We start from the raw sequence: 23,581 nt of genomic DNA on the forward strand, positions 1-23,581 counted from the left end.
CCTGTCAGTGTTTGAGAACAGCTTTTAAAAAAAACAAAAACAAACAAACCAATGTTCCCTTTTAAAACCCTTCTGAAACAATTTTGACATTGTTTCTCAGTACATCACAAACTGTAGAGCATCCCATTCATACAATCTTATTCAATCTCTTCTCTTTCATTTGTTGTACAAAGCTGCCTACAGTATTTTGTCTGTTTTTTTTGACTCATTTTAAAAACACTCTTTGCTATATGCCTGTAAAAAAGCTGACACCATTAAAAACATGTAAATACTTCTATCTTTGTTGCTTCTACAGGCTTTGAAAGGAATAATGAGCACACTACTTCTTCCATGGGCTCCCACTGGGAAAGTTCAGAGCAGAGTTCCTTACAGCTGGATATTTATACAGCCTTCCTTGTAGTGCCTTCAGTGTAAAGCTGTCTATTCTAAGATACTCCAGCTGGCACTTTAACGAGAGAACAGTGACTGCTACAATTCACAGTAAGTCCCCCTTTACAGACTTCTGCGTTTTACTTACCAAATCAGAAAGTTATTTCACCAAATTCGCTCAATTCTCTTATTTCACAACGAGAGTCGGATCCCCACAGCACTGTCAGTGCTGCACAATTACCGTGATACTTCTATTTCCTCAGTCAGGAAGAAAAACATTATTGTTTTTCTCATTAGTTCAGATTGGAAACTCTGCCCAATATCAAAGCGAGCTGAAAGTTAAATTTGAGCTCATCTGTTTGACAGTAGTATCCGACATCTATTATGGTCTGGTTGCAGGCCAGGACAAGAAGCCAGAATTGCAGCAGGGGCAACACTGATGCACCCTGAAGCTAGCGGAGAGATGGGAGATAACCACTTTCATTCTTCATCTCCCTGCTTGGACTTAGGAGTTCCTTAGAGCAGAAAAGAAGGTACGAGGAGCACAAAAGCCACACAGAGCGAAGGACAGCAGCAGGGTTAGGTACATCCTCTTGCCTTTAAAACAGGCCCTAGCTAGTGCAGCTGGCTGAAGGGGAACCTAGTGCTCTCTGACATACTCTTGTTCCAGAGCTCTCTCTACCCGCCCTAGGTCCACCTGTTCCCTGGTTCTTCTCCCCAGGGACGCCCACTGAAGTCTCCCACTCATCCCACAGAAGCAGCACTACAATCGCAGTTGAAAGCCACCAAACCTGAGGCAGTTGCAGGGCTTCTGTGGCAACAGCACTCCCCAACTGGCATGGAGAAAAAGACTGTCTACAGACAGCACTTCCCCAAAACTGATCAGGATGAGACCGCAAAGCAAAGAAAATGGGGGAGAGGGAAGCCTTCTCAACGCTGACATGAAATTATTAGGAGACTTAGTTTGACAGCAATTACTAAACTAGAAGGCACCAGGTTCTCGGTCGCATACAGCCATAAATCAACACAATAAGGGTGGCCCAGCGCTGAGAAGATGAACTCATGCAGATTACAGCAGTGTGTGGGAACAAAGAAAAGCATTTCCAATGCTCTGGTAGCGTGTTTTCTCTGATGGAAGGGACACTCCCAATTAGCTAGTTCCATTTAAGTGCCAAATTCTTATTCACTGCTAAGTTATCATGTAACAATCTGTGTCAGCGTAAGTACAAAAGACTGTTACATGAGAGTAAAATACACCACACTGCATGAGCAGCTCATCAGCTTCGCTCTAATGCAGTGCAGAATTCTGCTCATTTGAGCAGAGCTGGAATTTCTTCAGGGTGAATCCAATGAGATCTCACAGGAATCATGAGATAGATCTGTGTTTTCAACTGCATCTAGTCAATGTGATAAAAACAAACAAACAACACAGCAATGTGCATACTGACATAATTGGAAAGAAAATCGAGATCAGTCTACCTATGTCCACCCAGAAGAGGGCTTAAAGCATGACTGGACTTCGCTCCATTACAGCAGAGGCTGCAATACTGAGGTGCCTCAGACTGAACTGATGCACAGGCTTTATTTTAGCGTCTTCTAGAACTAATAGCCTAATTACATTTTTTTTTGTTTATTTTAATTACATTTTTGAAAGTATTACCCGCATTTGCGATAACACAGGAGAAGCACCACAAGATGTAACTGATTTCCAAAATCATCTTCAGCTGTCAATGTCCTTCCTCTATTTTAAAAGACCTAAACCAACCCACATTAAGCAAACACTGTCACAAATGAATGCCTAGAGACATGCAGACCACACTTATTTTAGGTGTCTTCCACACAACAGGCACCAGGTGTTTAAACTTGCCTTACTAAAAATCCTATCAAATTCTACATGCTGAAAACAAGCCAAAGAGCACAAGTCGGTCCTGCTTGTTTGGAAGACAACTCTAGTGCACTTGCTTCATTCCTACTCTCTGGCCTTGACATTTCAAGGAAGTCCAGTATTAGGGCTCTCAAAATGACCACAAGAAAAAAAATATCACACTAAGCAGAAATGTCCCAGCTACAACGCATTATTTTCACTAGTAGGTTGACTCAATGCTGCACGTGATGGTATAAAAAAAATAAACAAACACAAACACTCGATATGCCACACATCTACTGTGGAACTGATTTTGTGCACTGAAAAGAAATTATTTATCAAAATAAACATGTGGTACGATCCCTGCCAAGGACCCATTCTCCAAGGTCTAGTTTAGCAGAATTTTTTCCCTTCCTCTAGAGAAAATCTGAAGATTCTTTTATACTTTATTTATTTATTTATTAATTAAAATGAATCATTCTCTCACAGAACTGCACAGTGTTTCCTTTGGCTACGACTACCAGTTGACAACTCAAGTAGGATAACTGAGTAAGCATTTACTCAACTATATTTTCATGAAGATCAGAAAAGCTTTACTTAAAATGATCTTTTTAGATTTTAAAAAAGGCAAGAAATATGAAAAAATTGGCACCGCCCCCCAGTATGAACATTCTTTCCTTGAATGATCTCCTCCCACCAAAAAAACGTGACATGAAGAAAAAAAAAAATAAATTCCTTTTTTGTTACTCAGTGTAAGAGCCAACACAGTATTTACTCAGTCCAAGTATCCATTTTAAAAATCTAAGATACTTACGGAGTCCAAACCCTTGGAAAGGCAGCAATTTCTTCGGGTGTATATTCATCTAACCTCCTGGGGACTGCACGTGGCTGAGGAATCTCTTGTAGAAGATTCTTCTCTATATCTTCTGGGATAACCTGTGGTGAGCGAGAACAGTCTTAGCTACATGATTGTTTAGAAAACACCTCGCTCCTTCCCAAATCCAGACCAAAATTTATCAACCCGACTGCATTCTTCCCGTTACATGAAGCCTAAACACACAAGACTATCTCATGCATGTCTTAGATCTCACAATTTTGTGAAATAAAGAGCACCAACATATAAAAGTATACTGCGATACATAAATAAAAAGCGGCTTGATTTTCCTTAATTTACCTTATGAATGAAGTTTTGTTGTTGATAATGATCCCTCTTTACCTCCAAAGGAAAAAGGAATGAAAACGTAACTGTGTGACTACTTACATCTTCTGGGAACAGGTGCAACCTCTGCATCATAGTTCTTCTCTGAAGGTTTTTTGGAAGCATTCTATAAACAGCTAATTTGACGATCTGAGGAAAGATAACATGGTAACAAAAAAATCAGACCACCTACAAACAATGTGAAAAAGGCAAGTTGTGTTTCCCTCTGCCCATTCTATCAGTCTCTCAACCTCTTTTCAGTCAACTTCTTCCATACTGAAGAACTCTGGCACCACATTAAGAAAGCATTACAGGCTTACTGTTTTGGAAGAAGGAACACTTACTGTCAGTTGTATAAACACTTACTCTAACAGTCATATTGAAAATTCCTGCTTAGGAATTAGAACTATATTTTGCATTGTGGATGAGTGCACTTAATCGTGCAACTTGAAAAGAATTAAGAGGCTTGAATTAACTCCTTATTTTAGTATTGGATAATACATTTATATACAAATCTGTCCTGGTTTTGTCTGGGATTGAGTTAATTTTCTTCCTAGTAGCTGGTATGGAGCTGTGTTTTGGATTTAGGATGAGAACAATGCTGATAATGCACCGCTGTTTCAGATGTTGCAGGGCAGCGCTCACCTAGAGCCAAGGACTCCCCAGCTCCTCGTGCTGCCCTGCCAGCGAGGGGCTGGGGGTGCCCCAGGAGCTGGAGGGGACGCAGCCAGGACAGCTGGCCCCAAGTGACCAAAGGGACATCCCACACCACGGGGTGTCATGTTCAGCAGTGACAGCTGGGGGGACTGGCTGGGTTCGGGTGCCAAAGTCTGTCTGGGCATCGGTCAGCGGGTGGTGAGCAACTGCATTGTGCATCACCTGCTTTGTACACTGCTTTACCATAATTATTATTTTTCCTTCTTTTTCTGTCCTATTAAATTGTCTTTATCTCAACCCACAAGCTTTACCCCCCCCCCCCCCCGATTCTCTCCTCTATCCCACTGTGGGGAAGGAGAGATGGAGCGAGCAGCTCTGTGGTGCTTAGCTGCCTGATGGGCTAAACCACAACTCCATTGCTGAAAAAAAAGAATTAGGCTCTAACAAATTTACCAAGCGGCCTCAGCATTTAGTTTACACACTGTAATTTGCTGTGTTAGACGTTTCTGTAAGAGATGATATAACAAGATGCAGCATCATGATCACACTGTACATATGCATAATTTATTCCCTTGCTATTAGTTCCAGATGAACAAACCCGCTTTTGAGCATCAGGAAAGAATAGAATTTGTGCATCTATGCTAGATGATGCTTGTAGAAAAGTAACATAATTCTTTACGATTTCTCTTGGACTCTAATATAGATGGCTGTAATTTAAACACAAAACACAGTGTTTAGGACTTCAGCCAGAAGGGGAACATTTTTGTACGTAAAACAAGGCACGCAAAGGTAGGAGACAGAAGGGGCTTTAGGAAGGGTAGCAAGTCATTTGGGAGTAGACCAATATGCAATTTTTCAAGCAGAAGTAAACCCACTCTGCCTGGTTTGGATTCCAAAATTAGCGAACACTCAGATAGTTTGGCCCCAATATTTTTTTCATTTTGCTATTTGTAGGTTACAGAACTTAAGAGACAATAATGTTGTCTCAAGATCCTCATAAACATATACTATACGCCTTGAGAAACTCTGGAGTCTCAACATCATGAAGATTTTTGGATGTTACACAGCCAGTACCACAGATCTGTAGACAAGCAGAATGAATCTATAGCGTTGATACCTTCTCTAATAAAAACTAATAGCAACTATTCAGAAACGAAAGATGAAAGCTAATGTTTTAAGGATAGAAACCATTCATGTTTTCACAGCAAACCATGGTTTGTTTAGGTCAGCACATCACATGCTCAGACAAAGGCAAGATAGAAAATAAACCTTCACTGCATACTGAAATATCAGGTGAGACACAGTAACACTGCGAGAATACACGTGGATATTAACAACAGCTCATTTTGAACAGCCCTCTTGCCATAGTAATTCTCATTTTGTACACTTACTTGGCCAAAAAGAAAAACAAAAAAATAGAAAGCAAAATTCAAAATATATTAGATCTAAAACAACGGGTGCAGAAGCTTTCATAACAAGTTGCCTAACCATAGTGATTTTTTTTTCTTTATCTAAAAATTACTTGAGATTGTGACAGAACCGGTGTTAGTTCATTAAATAACTATCTCCACGTATCTGCAAGTCATATATCGCACGTTTGACCCTGTGCATGATTTCACTCCAGTAAAGAGACCTTAAAATACTTCATTGAACGTTGTTAAATATTTAACTTCTTCTAGCAACCAATGTTTGTGCCAGATTTTTCATCTTTCTCTGCAGCATGCGGCACAGACACCTGCTGGAACAAGCCAACGAACTAGATGAGCTGCTGGTCTATTCTGGTTGTAGACACTCCTGCCTGATGAATCTGATCCGATTGCTTTTCTGTTAAACATTGTAAAGAGAACAATCCAGTTGTAAAAAGGTGCCTATTAAAAAGTTACTCTGGAAAAGAATGACTGATTTATATTTTGAAGTCAAACAGCAAATATTTTTAATGTGTACCGTCGCTGCAGAACTGACATCCTCAGGGGACATCAGACTAACATGGAAGTGTTTTCAGTTTTTTCACTGCTAGGCAGACGATACCAGCTTGCCTGATACACAGCAGAAAACTGGACCTCACTGGCATAGTCTCTCCCACTTCCCAACTTACATTTAACTCAGCTGACTTATTGTCAGAGGGAACAAACTTACAACTTATTAACTAAACATTTCAAAGAGCTTTTTTTTTAAATCGCATCTTTTATGGTTGTCTTTAGTATCTGAGCGACTTGAAAACATTGCCATTTGTATGTTACATCAATGAAAAGAACAAGAGAGGGACAATGTGGTGGTTTTACCTAGCTGGGCAGCCAAGCTCCAGCAGAACCACTCTCTCACTCCCCCTCCTCAAAGGGAAAGGGGGAGAAAATATGATGGAAAGGGTTCAGGGTTGAGATAAGGACAGGGAGAGCACTCAACAATTATCATCACAGGCAAAACAGACTCAGCATAGGGAGATTAAATAAATTTATTACCTATTACTAACAGCCTAGAGCACTGAGAAACTAACAGCAAACTAAAAACACCTTCCCCCATCCACTCTTCCACCTCCTCCCCTGAGCACCACAGGGGAACGGGGAATGGGGGCTGCGGTCAGTCCCTGACGCTTCGTCTCCGCCGCTCCCTCACGGTCCCTCTCTGCCCCTGCTCCCCGGTCCCTCTCTGCCCCTGCTCCCCGTGGGGTCCCTCCCACGGGATGCCGTCCTTCCTGAACGGATCCTGTGGGGGTTTTATACATCCCACCCTTAAAAACCAGTTGATTTCAGCGTGATTTCAAATTGGCAAAGAGGCCTACTCACAGTTCTCACTACAACCTTGATGTTAGTTTAAAACTAACGCGTTAAGTTTTGCAGTTTATTCAGTTCTTTATGGATTCCTGTTCCCTTCCCTCCCCACTCCTTTATCTTCAGTACTTGTAACCTGCAATACAGCATGTCTTCCTAAATACTCACTCCTACAGGCCACAACGCATTCTCCATCAGGTAAAGGCATCCACCAGTTGGCAGATATCTTTATCCACCATCCAGCAGATGTGTAACTCCTTAACAAACACCAGAGCTTTAAGATTTGGGGGTTTTTAAAGTACTGGAATGCTGTCTGCCCCAACTTCTTTTGAATTACAAAATTTCTACTGGTTGTACTTCAAATTGTCTTGTTGAATATCACAATACCTTTTTTTCCCCAAGTTGAATAATTTATATCCACAGCACAGACATGCTTTTAATCACACACCACAACGTCATGTAATATTTAGTTTCCAATTTAAAGGGTAATATAGTAGGAAAAGAATGTGGTGTCACCTCTGGTAAAGCTCTTGTACTTTCAGCCCCTTCTTAACTATGCTCGTTAACATTATATGAGTATGAACAAAACAAAGAACACATTTATCTGAAACACTGAATGAGGCTCCAACGTTCAATTTCTGTGCTAGGCTTTAGCTCCCAAGCAAACTGCAGACTATACTTGGTGGAGACCAACTTCTGGGAAAGGTTCTTTGCCAGATAAAACATACTTTAAAGAATGAAATCAATAGAACTAGATCGCTCCTGGTCCTAAGAAGTACAAAATAATTGGCCAAAGTACCAGAATAAAATCTGCCCTATCACCTGAAGTACAGTAACCACCAGGAAGCATCTCTAGTTCTAGATGGAAAGGACACGGCCGCTCCAGAGAATGATACAGCGTGATTAATGATAGGCCCTACTGAAAAAAACACTAGAACAATTTCAGGTATGAAGTCCTCCAGAGATACAGCTTGACATTGTATCTTCCTCCTACCAGTTCTTTGTCTCCTGTTCTGTACACAATATTGTTCTTTTTCACTACGTGTATTATAAAAGGATAAGGAGAACTTCACCTATCCACTTTTACAGAGTTACATGAGTAGTATGGCAAAGGTGATCGCCCTTAATACTGCCACAGGAATAATTTGGTCATAGATGAATTGAACTTCCACTGCGTGTCATTCTGTCTTCCACTTTCAGCACCTACGAACATAGAAGCTTCATTTGTTCTTTAAATTAGTATCAGTACCTTACAAATTCATGTAAGAAATGGATTAAGATTTATTTTATTTTATTTTATTTTTAAACATGGAAGTATTTATATTTGAAGCCAAAGACCCACCCAGTTGTAAGTCTTACTGAGATGTTTTAACATACCAGGTTCCAAACCAACAGCCCCCCCAGTGCCATATTAACTTCAAAGTCTGGATTAGTAAGCACACGGAAGTTTTGCTCTACTTAATTAAAAAATAAACATATCCCATAGTAGGAGAAGAAAATGCACTACGCAGTGTTCCAGTAACAGGTTTTATGTATGTACATACCATTGTATCAATGATGTTTTACTTTCCTCTATGGAAAGAAAACAGGCTTTCAAACAGCAGCAGCAAGATTCAAACATATTTTCTGTCCAAGTTTTTCTTCAGAGGATCATTATTATGCAGATACAACGGCAAGTCTATACATGTAAGCGGTTGCTAAAGAGCACTCGAGGAGAATGGGAATGTTTTAAGCCCCTTCAGACCAGGGCCAGCAGCTGAACAAACCCGAACCCTGACACCCCCGGAGGCTTCCTCACAGCGTGCATCTGCAGAGCGACCCTGCCTGGCTTCATAATCTGCCTTAGCAGGTGCTGCTCCTCCTGAGTAATTATTGCTCATTATTTCTTTGTCAGAGGCAACACAACCTCTGAATGCTGCCCAAGTCAGTCCTCTCACCACGTATTTGGTATTAGCCAAACACGCTTTTTCTTTTTTGAAGGAGTTTCTGGCGCAACCAAATAAGAAAAAAAAATGAAAAACCAAGCCAACTTTTGATTATTTTTAAAACTTGAAAAAGAATAAAAATTGGTTGGAAATTTTATCCTGACTGGACTATTAACTGGTTCTGCATATTACATCTGTCAACACATTCTGCAGGCATTTTAATTAAAAGTCACATGATTTTTCCACAAAGCTTTTTCCAAATATTTTGTTCCTTCTCATATCTGTGACAGTTAAAAGTACAGGTGCATCTCTTATCTTCCCAAACAACCACTTTGAAGCCTGATTTTGAAAATTTTGGTCTTGTACCTATTAGCATTTTCCCAGCTAAACAAAACTTCTGCAAACTCTATTAAAAACAACAATGAAAACACAGAATGTCTATATATTCCAAACACCCACGCCTCATATAAAACGGTTTTGCTGTTTCCTTTATTTTTGAGACTCCTCCTTGGAAGAGGAACACTAAACCTTTCAGACGAGATTTTTCTCAGCAACCTACAATGGAAATGAATGCTGTACCTACCATGTATCCTAAAGGAGTAGCTGTACCATAGAGATACTGGCATTGTATTAACTCGACGAACAAAGGGCCTATTTTGTACAGCAACAAGCTGCTCTGCTGCACTTAGAGAACACGTTTAATACTTTAGTCTACAGGTCGTCTGAGAATTCACACTGTATCTAAGAAAGAGAAAGAAAATGAAACATGAAGCTATTTTTTCTTCATTAAACACTTCCTAGAGCAGCCTGGCCAAGTCTAAGAGAGGAGAGCTCTTCTCTGGTATTCTCCAGAAAAGCAGACAACTGAAACCAATGGAAATTTTATAGAAATTCACAGACATCCCCCTCCCCACACCTCCCAAAGGGACTCAAAGGTGTGAAAGGCAAAAATGTGCTAGAATATTTGCTTTTGATATCTTTTTGGCAAGAATCGTAACTTCTACCTTTCCATAAAAACAAAAGTTTCCGAATTGCTGAAAAAATTGGCACAATCCACATGGAACTGTAAGTCCTGCATGGAACATCAACTACGCAGACCTCTTTTTGTATGCGCTGTCCCATATTAGCGTAAAAGATGCTTAGAAGTAGAAAAATTAGTGACATCTTGTCAAATGTGAGCACAAAATTACATATCTGCAACTAGACACTGAAAATATGTTTTTTTTTTTTAAAAAAAAAATCTTTTCAACTTAAAAGTCAAGTAATTGGAGAAGTCTGCCCAGAGAGGCTGTCCCTGGAGGCTTTCAAGACCAGTCTGGGTAAGCTCCCACCAGCCTTACCTGACCTAAGAGGTGATAGTGCAGCAGGTTGGACTAGGGACTCTCCTGAGGTTCCTCTCCTGAGGAACCGCTCCTGAGGTTCCTCCTATCCTGAATCACCCTACGATCATATTTCAAAAACCAACATGTACACACACATTCAAAATCCCGTACAAATCCTTCTCAAGCACTAACTACCACGTATCAGGATGAGCTCACAGGAGACAACAGGACCAAGGGCAGAAAAAAAGTACTTGCCTCCAAGATGAAAACAATGCTCTAAAGAATGAAGACCGATTCCAGAAACAGATGCATTCAGCTTCCTACAACCTCTACAGTCCTGTTGACCTCTCAGCGATTGGATCTAACACAATTAAAAAAAAGTCTCTTTTTTTTTTTTTAATTCAAAAAAGTGAAACAATGTAGTTTATATAAGTCTCCATGGTATTTTGAGGAGCCAAATGATGCTTCAGCTAGACATTGGCCTTCTGCATGGTAATCAGTTTCAGTACTGACTTATATAGATAGGTCTTTAAAAGGGAGTGCAATGATAGGACAAGGAGTAATGGCTTTAATCTAAAAGAGGGGAGATTTAGATTAGATATTAGGGAGAAATTCCTCACTCTGAGGGTGGTGAGACACTGGCACAAGCTGCCCAGAGAAGCTGTGGCTGCCCCATCCCTGGAGGTGTTCAAGGCCAGGCTGGATGGGGCTTTGGGCAACCTGGGCTGGGGGGAGGTGTCCCTGCCCATGGCAGGGGGTTGGAACTGGGTGGGCTTTAAGGTCTTTTCCTTCTATTTCCAAACTATTCCATGATTCTAAAAATAAAACATGTTAATAAATCACCATCCTAATTTCCATCTTTATCGTATCCCAGTAGATTTCACACCAAAACAGTAAACAAATGTTTCTAGCCATAAAAACCTTTGCTATTCAAAAACTGTGACCACTGCACATATAGAACATATCCTGCCAAATTACCACCCACTACTTTATAAGAGGGACATCCAAGCACTTCAACAGAATTAAAGAGTTAATTGCTGAGAGCTATACAGAATTGCTTTTTTTTTTTTTTTAAAAAAAAGTTTCTCTTGCTAAATTAGACCAAGTCTTGAGCCACATCACCATTTGCCGAATCTCTGTCCAACATGTTTTAGTTATTGGCAATGCATTTAATCCTCCTCTGTTTGCATAGAATTTCATCTAGGAGTCTGGCAAGGAAAGAGGTATTTCAGAACGAATGCCAGTAGGTAATTTATAGGACATCTAATTCTCAGGCCCTAACAAACAAGTTGTGTTACAGTGCCTCCCAGTGCATAGCTTCTGTCTGAAGCTCAAATGAAAAAAGTTGAAGAATATTTCACATGTGGAACTACCCAAAGGAATTACAACTGTGTTAGAGCTGTTTCTTAAAAGCATTTAAGCTCTTTGTAAAAATTCTAGGTAGAAAGTATTATTGAGCTGTGGGATTTAATTATTTCACCATTTCATTTTAAATAAAGAAAAAACAAACGCAAAAGTAGATAAATTCTTATGGAAGACTTTTTTTGAGTACTTGTACAATTGTCTTGTATGGATGTCTTGGGATAAATGAGGATTACTGAATCATAGATAAAAAACATCAGTGACAAAACCAATAATTTTGCAGCACATTTCACTAGGAAAAGGAAGTGGTATTTTAATATTTTACATATAAGGTGACTCAAGGCAAAGTACTTCAAGTAAGAAAAAAACAAAAACCAACCACCACCACACATAGCTGTTAGTCTCAGTGGGCCTCACATCACGTTTTGAAACACAATAATTAGAGGATTCAGTCCTGAAATATTGAGCATTCAAAGCCCTAGTAAAAGCAGCAATTTCCTAACCCTAAGTCAACATCCCAAACTGTTCATATCTGCCACAATTTTTTTAATTAGTAACAAACACACAGCAGAATTAATAATGGTCCAATACAAACATTTACTAACGAGGCTGAAGTTCAATGTAGTCATCACTTCAAACTCTCTCACAGACCACGAATACACAGCAATGCAGACAAGATCTCAGTAAATAAATAAATCGTGTAACAAAACCTACAGTTGAATTCTAATGGGACAAAGAGGCAGGTGTACTTTCTAACACTTTTTAAGATTACCCTTATTCTCGCTGGCTCTTAATCTGCTAGGGTTGTTAAACTGAAGCACTGCTTAGCTAAGTCTAACCTGAGTCACTTTGACAATGACAAAGGTCAGACCTTTGAAACTAAAAGCAAGTGAATCGGTCAAAAATGAGCAAAGCAAATGAACCCGATTTGCTCATTTGGACAGCATGGATGAAACACAAAAATTCACAACCTACAATCTGACCCTCAAAACACGCTGTGTACAAGAACACAGTCAACAAGCAAGCCCCGTTAGTAAAATGTTCACAATTGCATTTCACACAGTTAAGTGTAACCCATTTTGCTTAGGGGAACAAATTAAATGAAAACACATCTACTTTACAAATGAAAAAGAAAAAACACAAAACACTTACAGCAGTTGGATCTTTCAAATGGAGCTGAGTTGCTGTCACCTGTTTGAAACCACCAGGATAACTAGAGAAACAGAAGAAACATACAAGCTTAGTGCTACATGCTCAAGCATGATGCTAACACAAATATCACAGTATCTTAGCATCACGGAATCATCTGAGTTGGAAAAGACCTTCAAGATCATCAAGTCCACCATCAACCTGACCTACTTAGTGATATGGTGTAGTTGCACTAATTTACGTTTAAGCATATACTTTAAATGGTGCAAGAAATCAAACAGATATCGGGTAAAACAGATTCCTTTTGATTTAATTACATTGTTAGGAATCAGCCTGACTGAAATGAAAATAAGCCCAACATCATTAGAACTGTCCACTTAGGGAGCTGTACAGATTTAAGTATATCTTTAACTGCACAATTGTTTTCATTTTCTTATTGAAAAATTTAAAGAAGTCATTAAGAGCAGGGGAGAAAAAAAACTTAATTTCCATTAACTCTGACAAGAACTTCTCAGCAAAAAATGGAACTTCAAAGGAACTTCAGGACTAAAACATCAATACTAGCAAAATCACCTTTCTCAACTTTTTTAATAATCTCCCAACTGGATACATTTTAACACTTAGGGAATAATTATCTAGTGTTGCCACAGCATAAAATAGGAGCGACTGTTTTTATTTGACTGAACTGATCCGTGCTATAATTGTTTATTGTACTTCCATCTATAAAGAAGCTGTATCTGCCAGAATAATATACTATACACTTATACTGTACACCATTGTATACATCAGTACATCTCCATTTTTCCAGTTATTTTGGAGAAATTTGTATCTCTGATATCCAACACGAAGCACATTTTCTTTTTTCTTTGACTCAAGAACGTACCAATCTTGGTATCAGCTGGTAAGTAGGATAATGTAATTGAAGTTGGAATCTGTAAATGTGCAGTGCCAATAGGAAAGTCTTCTACTGCTTAGTAGATACAGTAGTCATGATCTCTGCGTTAATCTCCAAGCACAATAATCTGGTCTCTCCAATCTGGAAATTTACTCCATTGTCATGGCTAAAACGGACTAAATCAGATTATTTCCCTAACAACATTCACTTCAAAAAAAAAGTCTCGCATAGTTTTAAACGTTGTAGCAGATGCAAGCACAAAACAAAACAGCTAAACTGCAATTCCCTTATGAACCAACATGCTAAAAAGACTGCAACTCTTAAGAAAGTGACATTAAATTTACCACCAGCTCATCATTATAAAGTGACTTACCCGGTATGTGAAGAGTATACTTTTTGCTCCCATTTGTTACCAGAAAAAGCAATATGTCTTGTATTTATTATGACAACGTGATCTCCGCAGTCACCTACAAGGTAGAAAGCAGTAGAAAATATTAAGAGAACCCCAGGAATAACCAACCAAAATAGCAGCTACAAAGAGTGTATATATGTTCACCTAAAATCCAGTTGCCTGGCCTAGAAGCAAGTATTTTATTTTAGCCAACACAACACATGCTGCATATGAACCTGTTTTAAATAGTCAGGAAAAAAAGGTAAGCTCTAAACAACAATCCTAAATGTTTTAGTTTTCTTATAAAACACTACCAATGTTTACCAGAGAACTGAACACTTTGGGTAAGTAAAATAGTTTTACCAAAGAATTACAGCCTAGGGCTCAATGTATCTATGATGCAAAGAGATTTCAAATAAAAATCAACTCTGTTGGGAAAAAAAAAAAAAACACACATTCTCATCAGTCAAGCAAAAGTGAATGTTACAGCTGACAGATGTATTTATTGGTTTCTGTAGTAACAGCAACTTCCATATCAACTGTTTTGGTTTTTTTTGTTTGTTTGTTTTTAATTCCAAAGCCTTAGGTTCTGTTGGCAACACCTTGCCAGGAATAGTTACTTTACTAACCTTATTTACTAGTAAAGTACTATTACAACCCTTACTATCTAAAAAATATGATGAAAACATGAAAAAATGGAGTTTTTCATTTTAGAAGTAATCGTGATCAGCTGTACAAGCTATAACCACCCACTAAATCAACTGAAAAATGATTGGACCAAAGTTCACCTTCTTATGCATCACAATATTAGAACAAAAGTATTCGAATACTCCTTTGATTACAGCTTTCCTTAGTAGGTAACAAAGCAGCTACACTAAAAAGGAACTGAATAGAACATGCATTTTTCACAAGAGCATATAATAAATAAGATGTGAAACTTCGATTGGTCAAAGTTTTCTACCATTTTTTAATCTTTTCTTCCTTTACAGCTCTATTTTCAACTACAGCTGAAGTGCAAACACAATTTCAATATCTTCTCTGATATTTGTCATCTTTCACCACTGACAGATCTATTCTAAAAACACTGTGTTTAAATGCATTTGCCAGGAAGCTGGCATTGGATTTTGGGCCTTTTTTTGTTGCTGTTGTTGTTGTTATTGCTGTTTTTTTTTTTTTTTTAAGTTGGGAAAAGAAAAGAATAAGTTCATCTACGGAAATTTTTGCCCAAAGTTCTCCACTTGAGTAAATACTGAATTAACAATTCCCCATGCTGATAAATCCATTGTAAACAACATGAAGCAGCCAAGTAAAAACTAACCTATCCAAATAATGACTGTAACCTGTTCTTTTAAAGTAGATCAAATTTATGAATAGAATTCAGAATTTCAAATTAATACATTAGTCTCCACTTGTCTTTTAACAGTGTTGCTCCCATCACCTCAGGGACACCCGCTCTCAATAGGAAGAAAGCAAAAACACTTACCAGCTGCACAAACACAGTTAAATTGCATCCTACTTTTGAAAAAGATTATGCAAGAGAACTCTTCCTTCAGGTTATTGTCATGATGTAATATCCAAAATTACTCTTTTATAGTTTTCTCCAGAAATGCACAAAGCCAAGGCCATAGTATTCTATCACACTATAGCCCATGCTACTTGTTACATACAATGTAAATGTTACACCTCTTCAGATGAAGCTAACCTGCTCGGTGATTCCATGCTGCATCACTGAATGTTTGTAACTTTTCAGCAATTCCTATCTCACAATAAAAATGCGGGCTTCAAATAGGTGCATTTTTCTTCCTACATTTCAATTATGGACTCAATGATGTTTGAAGGTAGGCACCATCAACGGTTAGCTCACAAGACTGACAACCTACTTGCCAAGTCTCTCATTACAATAAGACAAGTTTGAGGTGCTGCTTCGAGCCATTTGAAGCTAACACTGTAAGCAAGAGTAATACCTGCCTGATCTGGCTTGTGGGGCGCTTCCATCTAGCCTAGTCTTCTCCTCTGAGGATGCAGAGAACAGCTGCTCGAGTGGAAAATCCTGCCCAAATAACACAAGTGGTTTGCCTACACTTGCTCATGATTCAATACAAAGAATCAATTACACAATTTTTGAAAAACCTAGCCTGCTATTTTTGGTTCCTTACTGTGAAGCTGTTTGCAAAGATAGGATGCAAGGGAAAGAGAACAGAGGGGAGGGAAGGTGCAGAAGAAAGCAAAAAAATCCAGATTCAAACCTTGTGAACAAGACTTGTATCACCTTTTAATATGGTCTGATAGCACCTAAAAAGTCTAATGCTTTAAGAAAGATTATTCCTAAAACAGAAAATAAATGTACGTAAAATCAAATGTATTTCTCTTCCCTACCCACAGCTTAATTTCAGCTCTAGATATTTTTCAAAACAATAAATAAATAATGATGTTATGGAAAGGTGTCTGTCAACCCAGAAAACCAAAATGCCTCACAATCTTATTCTGCCTAAGGAACTATTATCTCACAGATGCTAAAATATTTCTTGTTAGTTTAGGAAAAAAGAAAGACATGCTGAGCACACCAACCATAAATTTATTCATACTTTGCTTTCTTAAAGAGTATCAGATATTTCCCACTGGTAGTAATCTATCAATCTCAGGTGTAATGCATTTGGTACAGATTTATAGAATACTTTAGACTGAATGAAGTTATCCTTGAAATGGCTTTCCAGGATTTTATTACTTCACGAACATAAAACCATCAAAGATCTTTCCCATGGGACAGCCAAAAGAACTTCCCCTCCATCTGCTTCATTTTTTTTTTGGATATCCTTAGACTCCAGTGACATCTTGTGGATAAGGCACATTTTGCAATAGCAGAACGTGGGTATTTTAAATATCTTCCGAAAACTACAAATACTACCTTTTATAATGACAATCAGATCAAGTATAATTTTAGTCTTTACATTAGATATGTATGAGTAACATTTAATGCTTTTTTATGCTTCAGTAGAGTCTCTTGAATAGGGATCATCTTTTTATTGTCTACAAAATGCTGATCACAGTGAGACAAGCACTATGGTATTAGCAATCATGAGCAAGATCACAGATATCTTTAGTGCTGAATCTTCTAAACTGTAGATAAGCAAGGTATTTTTTTCATTTGATCACGAAAATATCTTTCATCAATAATTGTGTCTCCCATTTCAAAATCAGACAGGTTCTAGTCCTATCGTCACAAAGTGGCTGAGGTCAGAAGCCATCTGGTCCAACCCCTGCTCCAGCAGGGGCACCTACAGCCAGCTGCCCAAGACCATGCCCAGATGGCTTTTGAGTATCTCCATGAAGGGAGACCCCAAAACCTTTCTGGGCAACCTGTGCCAGTGCTCTGTCACCTGCACAGCACAAAAGTGCTTCCCGATGTTCAGAGGAAGCCTCCTGTGTGCCAGTTTGTGCCTCCTGCCTCATGCAGACAGGACTTCTTTGCACATTGCCCAGAATGAAGAACTGCTCCAAGACGCTGTGGTGCCGTACGACTACTGAAGAGTAGCATTCAGAAAAATCTAATCAAGAATCATATCAGTGTTTCATTACACGCACTGTGAATTGAATTTTTGTTTAAAATCATTACAAAAAACAACACATTTCAAACTTTAAAAAAAAAAAAAACTAAACCCCAATATAATTCTGCTACCAAAAAAATGAATAATGAATTAATAACAAGCTTTATATGGATTGGTAAAGACAATGACCTAAGACTGTGTGGAGTAATATAAAGGCAAAACACAGGAAGGGAAATCAAACCTTTTATAGTTTACAAGCAACTGAAAAACGCAACCTTGTAAAAAGCCCTGTTTTTTAAAAATGAAATCAAAAGAAAAAAAATGCTTCTGTGTACTGCAATACTCACTTAGTGCATGATAAATAGGTTTATGCCTGCCTTCAAGTCTGATTACAGTTGCAGCTGCGATTTTTCCTGGTGGTTGCATCTTCGCATCTAAGAGATACCAAGCTCTGGCAAAAGTAGCCCATTGCTAAAGAGAAAGAGAAGTGGTACTTAATACAGGAAAAGAACGCACTACCATAAACGAATCTAGCTGCTCTAATTTGATCGATGCGTTTTTTACACTTCAAGCACTATAAGAAATACTAATATTCAAAAACACCCCCCACCAAGTAATCATTAAAGGAACAGAAAACAGTTCTAGACATTGTATCATAGAATCATAGAATCATCAGGGTTGTAAAAGACCTCCAAGACCACCTGGTCCAACTATCCCCCTACCACCAATGTCACACACTAAACCATGTCCCTAAGCACCACATCCAGCCTTGCCTTAAGCAACCCCAGGGATGGTGACACTACCACTTCCCTGGGCAACCCGTTCCAATGCCCAACTGCTCTTTCTGAGAAGAAATATTTCCTCATTTCCAACCTGAACCTCCCCTGCTGCAACTTGAGGCCATTACCTCTAGTCCTATAATTGTAGCATTGCATGGGGTTGTTGTAACCAAAGTGCAGGACCCAGCACTTAGCCATGCTGAACCTCATCCCACTGGCCTCTGCCCAACGACCCATCCTGTCCAGGTCCCTCTGCAGGGCCTTCCTACCCTCCGGCCGGTCAACACTTCCCCCCAGCTTGGTGTCACCTGCAGACTTACTGAGGGTGCGCTCAATCTCCTCATCCAAATCATCAATAAAAATATTAAAGAGGATGGGCCCCAACACCGACCCCCGGGGAACACCACTGGTGACCAGTTGCCAGCTGGATTTCACTCCGTTCACCACCACTCTCTGGGCCCAGCCATCCCGCCAGTTTTTAACCCAGCAAAGCATGTACCTGTCCAAGCCATGGGCTGCCAGCTTCTCTAGGAGAATACTACGGGAGACTGTGTCAAAGACCTTGCTGAAGTCTAGGTAGACTACGTCAACAGCCTTCCCACATCCACTAGGCGGGTCACCCGGTCATAGGAGGAGATGAGGTTGGTCAGGCGGGACTTGCCTTTCAGGAATCCATGCTGACTGAGCCTGATCCCCCATTTGTCCCGCATACATTGCATGATTGCACTCAAGGTGACCTGTTCCATCACCTTTCCTGGCACCGAGGTCAGGCTGACAAGCCTGTAGTTCCCCGGGCTCTCCTTACAACCATTCTTATAGATGGGTGTCACATTAGCACATCTCCAGTCATACAGAACCTCTCTGGATGACCATGACCGCTGATAGATGATGGAAAGCGGCCCAGCAATCACATCCGCCAGTTCCCTCAGCACCCTCGGGTGGATCCCATCTGGCCCTATGGACTTGTGATAGTCCAGGTGGAGCAGCAGGTCTCTAACTGCTTCCATGTGAACTGGGGGGAGTCAGCGGGGGAGATCTGCTCTCCATCCCAGACTTCCAGGTTGGGAGGCTGAATACCCCGAGGATAAGTGCTCTGGCTAGTAAAGACAGATGCAAAGAAGGCATTGAGAACCTCAGCCTTTTCCTTATCCTCAGTAGTCACGTTCCCCCCTGCGTTCAGTAAAGGATGGAGATTCTCCTTGGCCCTCCTCTTGCCATTAATATATTTATAAAAGCATTTTTTATTATCCTTGACCATAGTGGCCAGGTTGAGCTCGTGCTGGGCTTTGGACTTCCTGATTTTTTATTCTCTGCATATGCTGGCAACTGCCTTGTACTCTACCTGAGTTGTCTGCCCCTTCTTCCACCAGACATAAACTCTTTTTTTTTCTCCCAGACACACAGCAAAAGTTCCCTGTTCAGCTATGCCGGTCTTCTTCCCCACCGGCTCATCATACGGGGACAGACTGTTCCTGAGTCTTTAAGACCTCCTGTGCTGCACTTGCTGCTTGAAGTGGTTCATTGAATGGTTTGGGACTGAAGGGACCTTAAAGCCCACCCAGTTCCAACTCCCCTGCCATGGGCAGGGACACCTCCCACCAGACCAGGCTGCCCAAAGCCCCATCCAGCCTGGCCTTGAACACCTCCAGGGATGGGGTACCCACAGCGTCTCTGGGCTGCCTGAGAAACACCTAAACACGCTTCTGTGCCTACTAACAACCCTAGCCGCCTTCAGCGGGCAGCCTTTTCCCTCTCAGCCCCCTTTCCTTCCCCAGCAGTCCCACAGCGGGCACTGCCTGTTCCCTCCAGCTTCAACCACGACGAGGGGCCGGCCGCGGGGCAGCAGAGCAGTGCCCGGCCATGCCACCCGCTCGCCCTCACAAAATGGCGGCCGCCAGCAGCCCGCCGTGACACGGAGGACAGCGGCCACCGCGGTATCCCCTCGCCCAAAGGGCCAGCCCCGCACTCACCTGGGCAGCCTTGGTGTAACTGGCCATGGCCGCTGCGGCTCAAGGGGAAGGGAAGCGGAGCCCATCGGCGGCGGCCGCCCCGGGAAGCGGAAACATCGCCCTGCGAGGGGCGGTGCAGGGGCGGGCAGCGCGGGCTGCTCGGAGACCTGATGGTGGTGGCGGCTGCGTCTCCCTCTCCCTCTCCCTGCCCGTCCTCGGCCGGCCATGGACCGCTACGTGCTGCTCCTCAGCTGGGCGGAGCGCAGGGCTGAGGGCGGTGCGGAGCCCGGAGCAGGTATCGCTGCATCGGGGGGGCGATGCTGAAGAGGGGCTGCCGCCGAGGAGGGGGGGACGCGGGGCACGGCACGAAGCGGGAGCCGCCGCCGTGAGGGCTGGAGACCGGGAATTACCCGCGGTGTGGCTTTCCTAGGGCACGTAGGTGGACTGTGTCTCCTAGAGATGTGATCCTTGAGTTCTTGTGCTTTCACCCGTTAATCGATGCCCCTGCCTCAGCCGCCTCTGGGGTTGTTCTTGAAGGCTTTTCCTTTATGTTTTTTGGTCTGGGGTCTGTGCGCAGGTGGGTTTTCAGGATTATTACCTTGATAAAAATCTTTCAGAACAGAAGACTTTAATGAATTAAGCCTTCAGAAACTTAGATTATTTGAGTTTTGTTACAACGCTGATGTTAGCTAACTAGAAGATTTCAGAGATATCACAGGAGGGTTGAGGCTGGCAGGGCCCTCTGGGGTCCATCTGGTCGCACCCCATCTCAAGCAGGGACACCCAGAGCAGGGTGCCCAGGTCCACGTCCAGGTGGCTTTTGAAGATCACTAAGGTGGAGACACCACTGCCTCTCTGAGCAACCTGTGTCAGTGCTTGGTCACCTGCACAGCACAGAAGTGCTTCCTGATGTTAAGAAGAACCTCCGGTGTTCCAGTTCGTGCCCATTGCCTCTTGTCCTGGCACTGGGCACCACTGAAAGAGCCTGACTCTGTCCTCTTTGCACCCTGCCTTCAGGTATTGATATATGGTGATAAGATCTTCCCATAGCCTTTTCTTCTCTAGGTTGAATGGTCCTAGCTGTCTCAGCCTTTCCTTGTAGAAGAGGTGCTCTAGTCCCCTGATCATCTTTGTGCTCCTCCGCTGGATTTTTCCCAGCATGTCCAGGTCTCTGTTGTACTGGGGAGCACTGATCTGGTCACAGCAGTCCTGGTGCAACCTCACCATTGCTGATCACCTCTCTTGACTTGCTGATGATACTTGCCTAGCGCAACCAAGAATACCATTAGTGTTCTTAGCTGCAAAGGCACGCTGCTGGCTCATGGTCAACACAGTGTCCACCAAGACCCTCAGGACCTTTTCTGCCCCCAGCATGTACAGGTGTCCGGGGTTGTTCCTCCCTGGGTGTAGGACTTCGCACTTCTTGCTGAACCTCATGAGGTTCTTGTCAGCCCGTTTCTCCAGCCTGTAAATCTATATACCCAGTAGTTTAACTAGAACTTTATAAAATTAGTCTTTTTAAACTCCTGTAAATCTGTACTTGACACCTTTTTTAAAACTAAACTTTTAATGTTAAACTGAACTTTAAACTGCATTTGTAATAAGCAAGACTTAACTTCCGAAAGTCAGCAAATTTAAGAAAAACTTTTTTTTTCCAGCTGTGACTGCTGCAAATGTTTATAAACTTCTGAAAGAAAACTGTAATTCATCTATAAATGCAGATGCAAGGACTTTTCCAGGTAAGTATAGTAATATATTCCAAATGTTATCAAGGAATTGGCATAGGCAAATTTATTGTCTGCATGAAACCAATCAGAAACTTGAGAAAATCCAGTTTCTCTTGCTCTTGCTGCTGCCGTTTCTATGGAGAACTGATTTTACTTGAGCAGCTCAGTTGTTAGCAGATGATTAAATATACTGGGCACTGGAAATGAAAGACAAGTGTTTTGAAAGGCTGACAAATTTCAATCTATTTTAAGAGCGACTGAAAGCAGAAAAGGGCTTGTTTCTCATGTCAGTGGGAAGCTTGATATTTTCATGCCTACAATTTTTGTTACTCCTGTTCTCTCTTCTAATTTTTTCAGTGGAAGCAATATATATCTGTTGGCTAGCAATTCAGAACCATAAACCATGAGTATTTATTAAATCATTTAATCATCTTAAAATAGATTTCTGAAGATCTGCTTTAGTACTTTTAGTTTAGCTTTTTTAATAATACTGATACTTTTGTAGTTCTTTACTTGGTTTGTATATCTGGCTGTTAAAGCTGACCTCATTGTCACAACTGTCATCTGATTATTCTTCATGTGAACCAACATAAGTTGTCAAAATCCATTTAGGTGTGAATGTTGAGCTGTTTTCAACTTTTGTAATTTTTATTGCATGGAAATGTAGAGAGAGCATCTCGTTTTACTAACTGCATTGATGATATTTATGAAAGTCATTAAGAGGTCAACAGCTTTGTTACTTATTAATAATTGAAAGATCATTAATAGTTAGACACTTAGACACATACCTACACTTCTGTATGCTTAGGTCTTCAATATAATGCCAAAGGAAAGTAAAGCTTAGGCCACTGTGGCACCTTAAATTACTTACGTAGAGTCTTTCAACGTAAATGCTTATTATAGTAGGAAGAATAGATTGTAGTGGATTGATTATTTTAAATCCTTGTTGTGTCTCTTTTCAGCATGTTCACTGGCTGGCATTCCAGGCATAAGGAAATGGTATTTTGCAAGTCATGTTATATGTGGTTATTATCAGGTAAGAAATATTTTTTTCATAATATAAGTTCCACAATTCTCTGCCTAGTGCAAGTTAAAACTGTAGTGTTCCAAATTCTTCTTGCTTTATTAGTTCTGCAGTTCTGACTGGGAGGAAATAAATTCCGACACACAGAGTAATGAAGACTCTCTCCAAACAAGTATTGATGAATGTCTGGGAGCCATACAGAATTTTGAGGAAGAAGACAATAACAGTAGGGAGTCACTGTCTATGACTGAGTATGCATATTATTATCTTTATTGGAAGTATAGTGTGTTGACATTTAACAGTAATAACCCAAGGGAATCAAGAAAATTCAACAAGTACAAGTTATTACCAAACATATAGTCAACTATGAACAATCCCCTCCTACTATGGAAGATATTTCTTTAACATAGCTGTAATTGTTGTTGTTTTTTTTTTAGCTACAGATGGTTTTTATAGAATAACAGAACAATTATTCTAACATCTGACAGTTTTCTCTTGCTAAGAGAAAGCAGGCTGTCTGAAATCCTGCTTCAAGTTTTACTGCAGATTGTTTTGATTTTACTTCTGCCTCAGTAAAAGGGGAGATAAGTATAGCTCATTGCCTAGATATTAAGTCTGTGCTGAATTTTAAATATATGTTATTTACATCATTTAGCA

The 23,581-nt window shown here is 40.6% G+C and overlaps 2 protein-coding genes across 4 annotated transcripts in view; one reads left to right on the plus strand and one right to left on the minus strand.

Annotated features, from left to right (window-relative positions):
* MRPL13 (mitochondrial ribosomal protein L13) overlaps positions 1 to 20,335 on the minus strand; it is a gene marked incomplete at its 3' end in the record, with an annotated part of 34,802 nt that extends 14,467 nt beyond the window's left edge. The window contains exons 1-6 of one of the 2 annotated variants that reach the window (XM_080578770.1): positions 20,195 to 20,335; positions 17,793 to 17,916; positions 13,883 to 13,976; positions 12,618 to 12,678; positions 3,495 to 3,581; positions 3,048 to 3,169 (exon numbers count right to left, since the gene is read on the minus strand). In XM_080578770.1, the coding sequence (XP_080434896.1) occupies positions 3,048 to 3,169; positions 3,495 to 3,581; positions 12,618 to 12,678; positions 13,883 to 13,976; positions 17,793 to 17,916; positions 20,195 to 20,221 (515 nt within the window). In that variant the 5' untranslated portion in view covers positions 20,222 to 20,335. Of the gene's footprint in view, positions 1 to 3,043; positions 3,170 to 3,494; positions 3,582 to 12,617; positions 12,679 to 13,882; positions 13,977 to 17,792; positions 17,917 to 20,194 lie in introns of those variants that run through there. The other variant, XM_080578771.1, reaches the window with a different exon arrangement.
* MTBP (MDM2 binding protein) overlaps positions 20,331 to 23,581 on the plus strand; it is a 31,102-nt gene continuing 27,851 nt past the window's right edge. Inside the window, exons 1-4 of one of the 2 annotated variants that reach the window (XM_080578768.1) lie at positions 20,331 to 20,468; positions 21,832 to 21,912; positions 22,863 to 22,936; positions 23,030 to 23,175. In XM_080578768.1, coding sequence (XP_080434894.1) covers positions 20,399 to 20,468; positions 21,832 to 21,912; positions 22,863 to 22,936; positions 23,030 to 23,175 — 371 coding nt within the window. In that variant the 5' untranslated portion in view covers positions 20,331 to 20,398. Of the gene's footprint in view, positions 20,469 to 20,522; positions 20,751 to 21,831; positions 21,913 to 22,862; positions 22,937 to 23,029; positions 23,176 to 23,581 lie in introns of those variants that run through there. The other variant, XM_080578767.1, reaches the window with a different exon arrangement.

Source organism: Anser brachyrhynchus, assembly GCF_964034855.1.
Source record: "Anser brachyrhynchus genome assembly, chromosome: 2".
Taxonomy (NCBI): Eukaryota; Metazoa; Chordata; class Aves; order Anseriformes; family Anatidae; genus Anser; species Anser brachyrhynchus.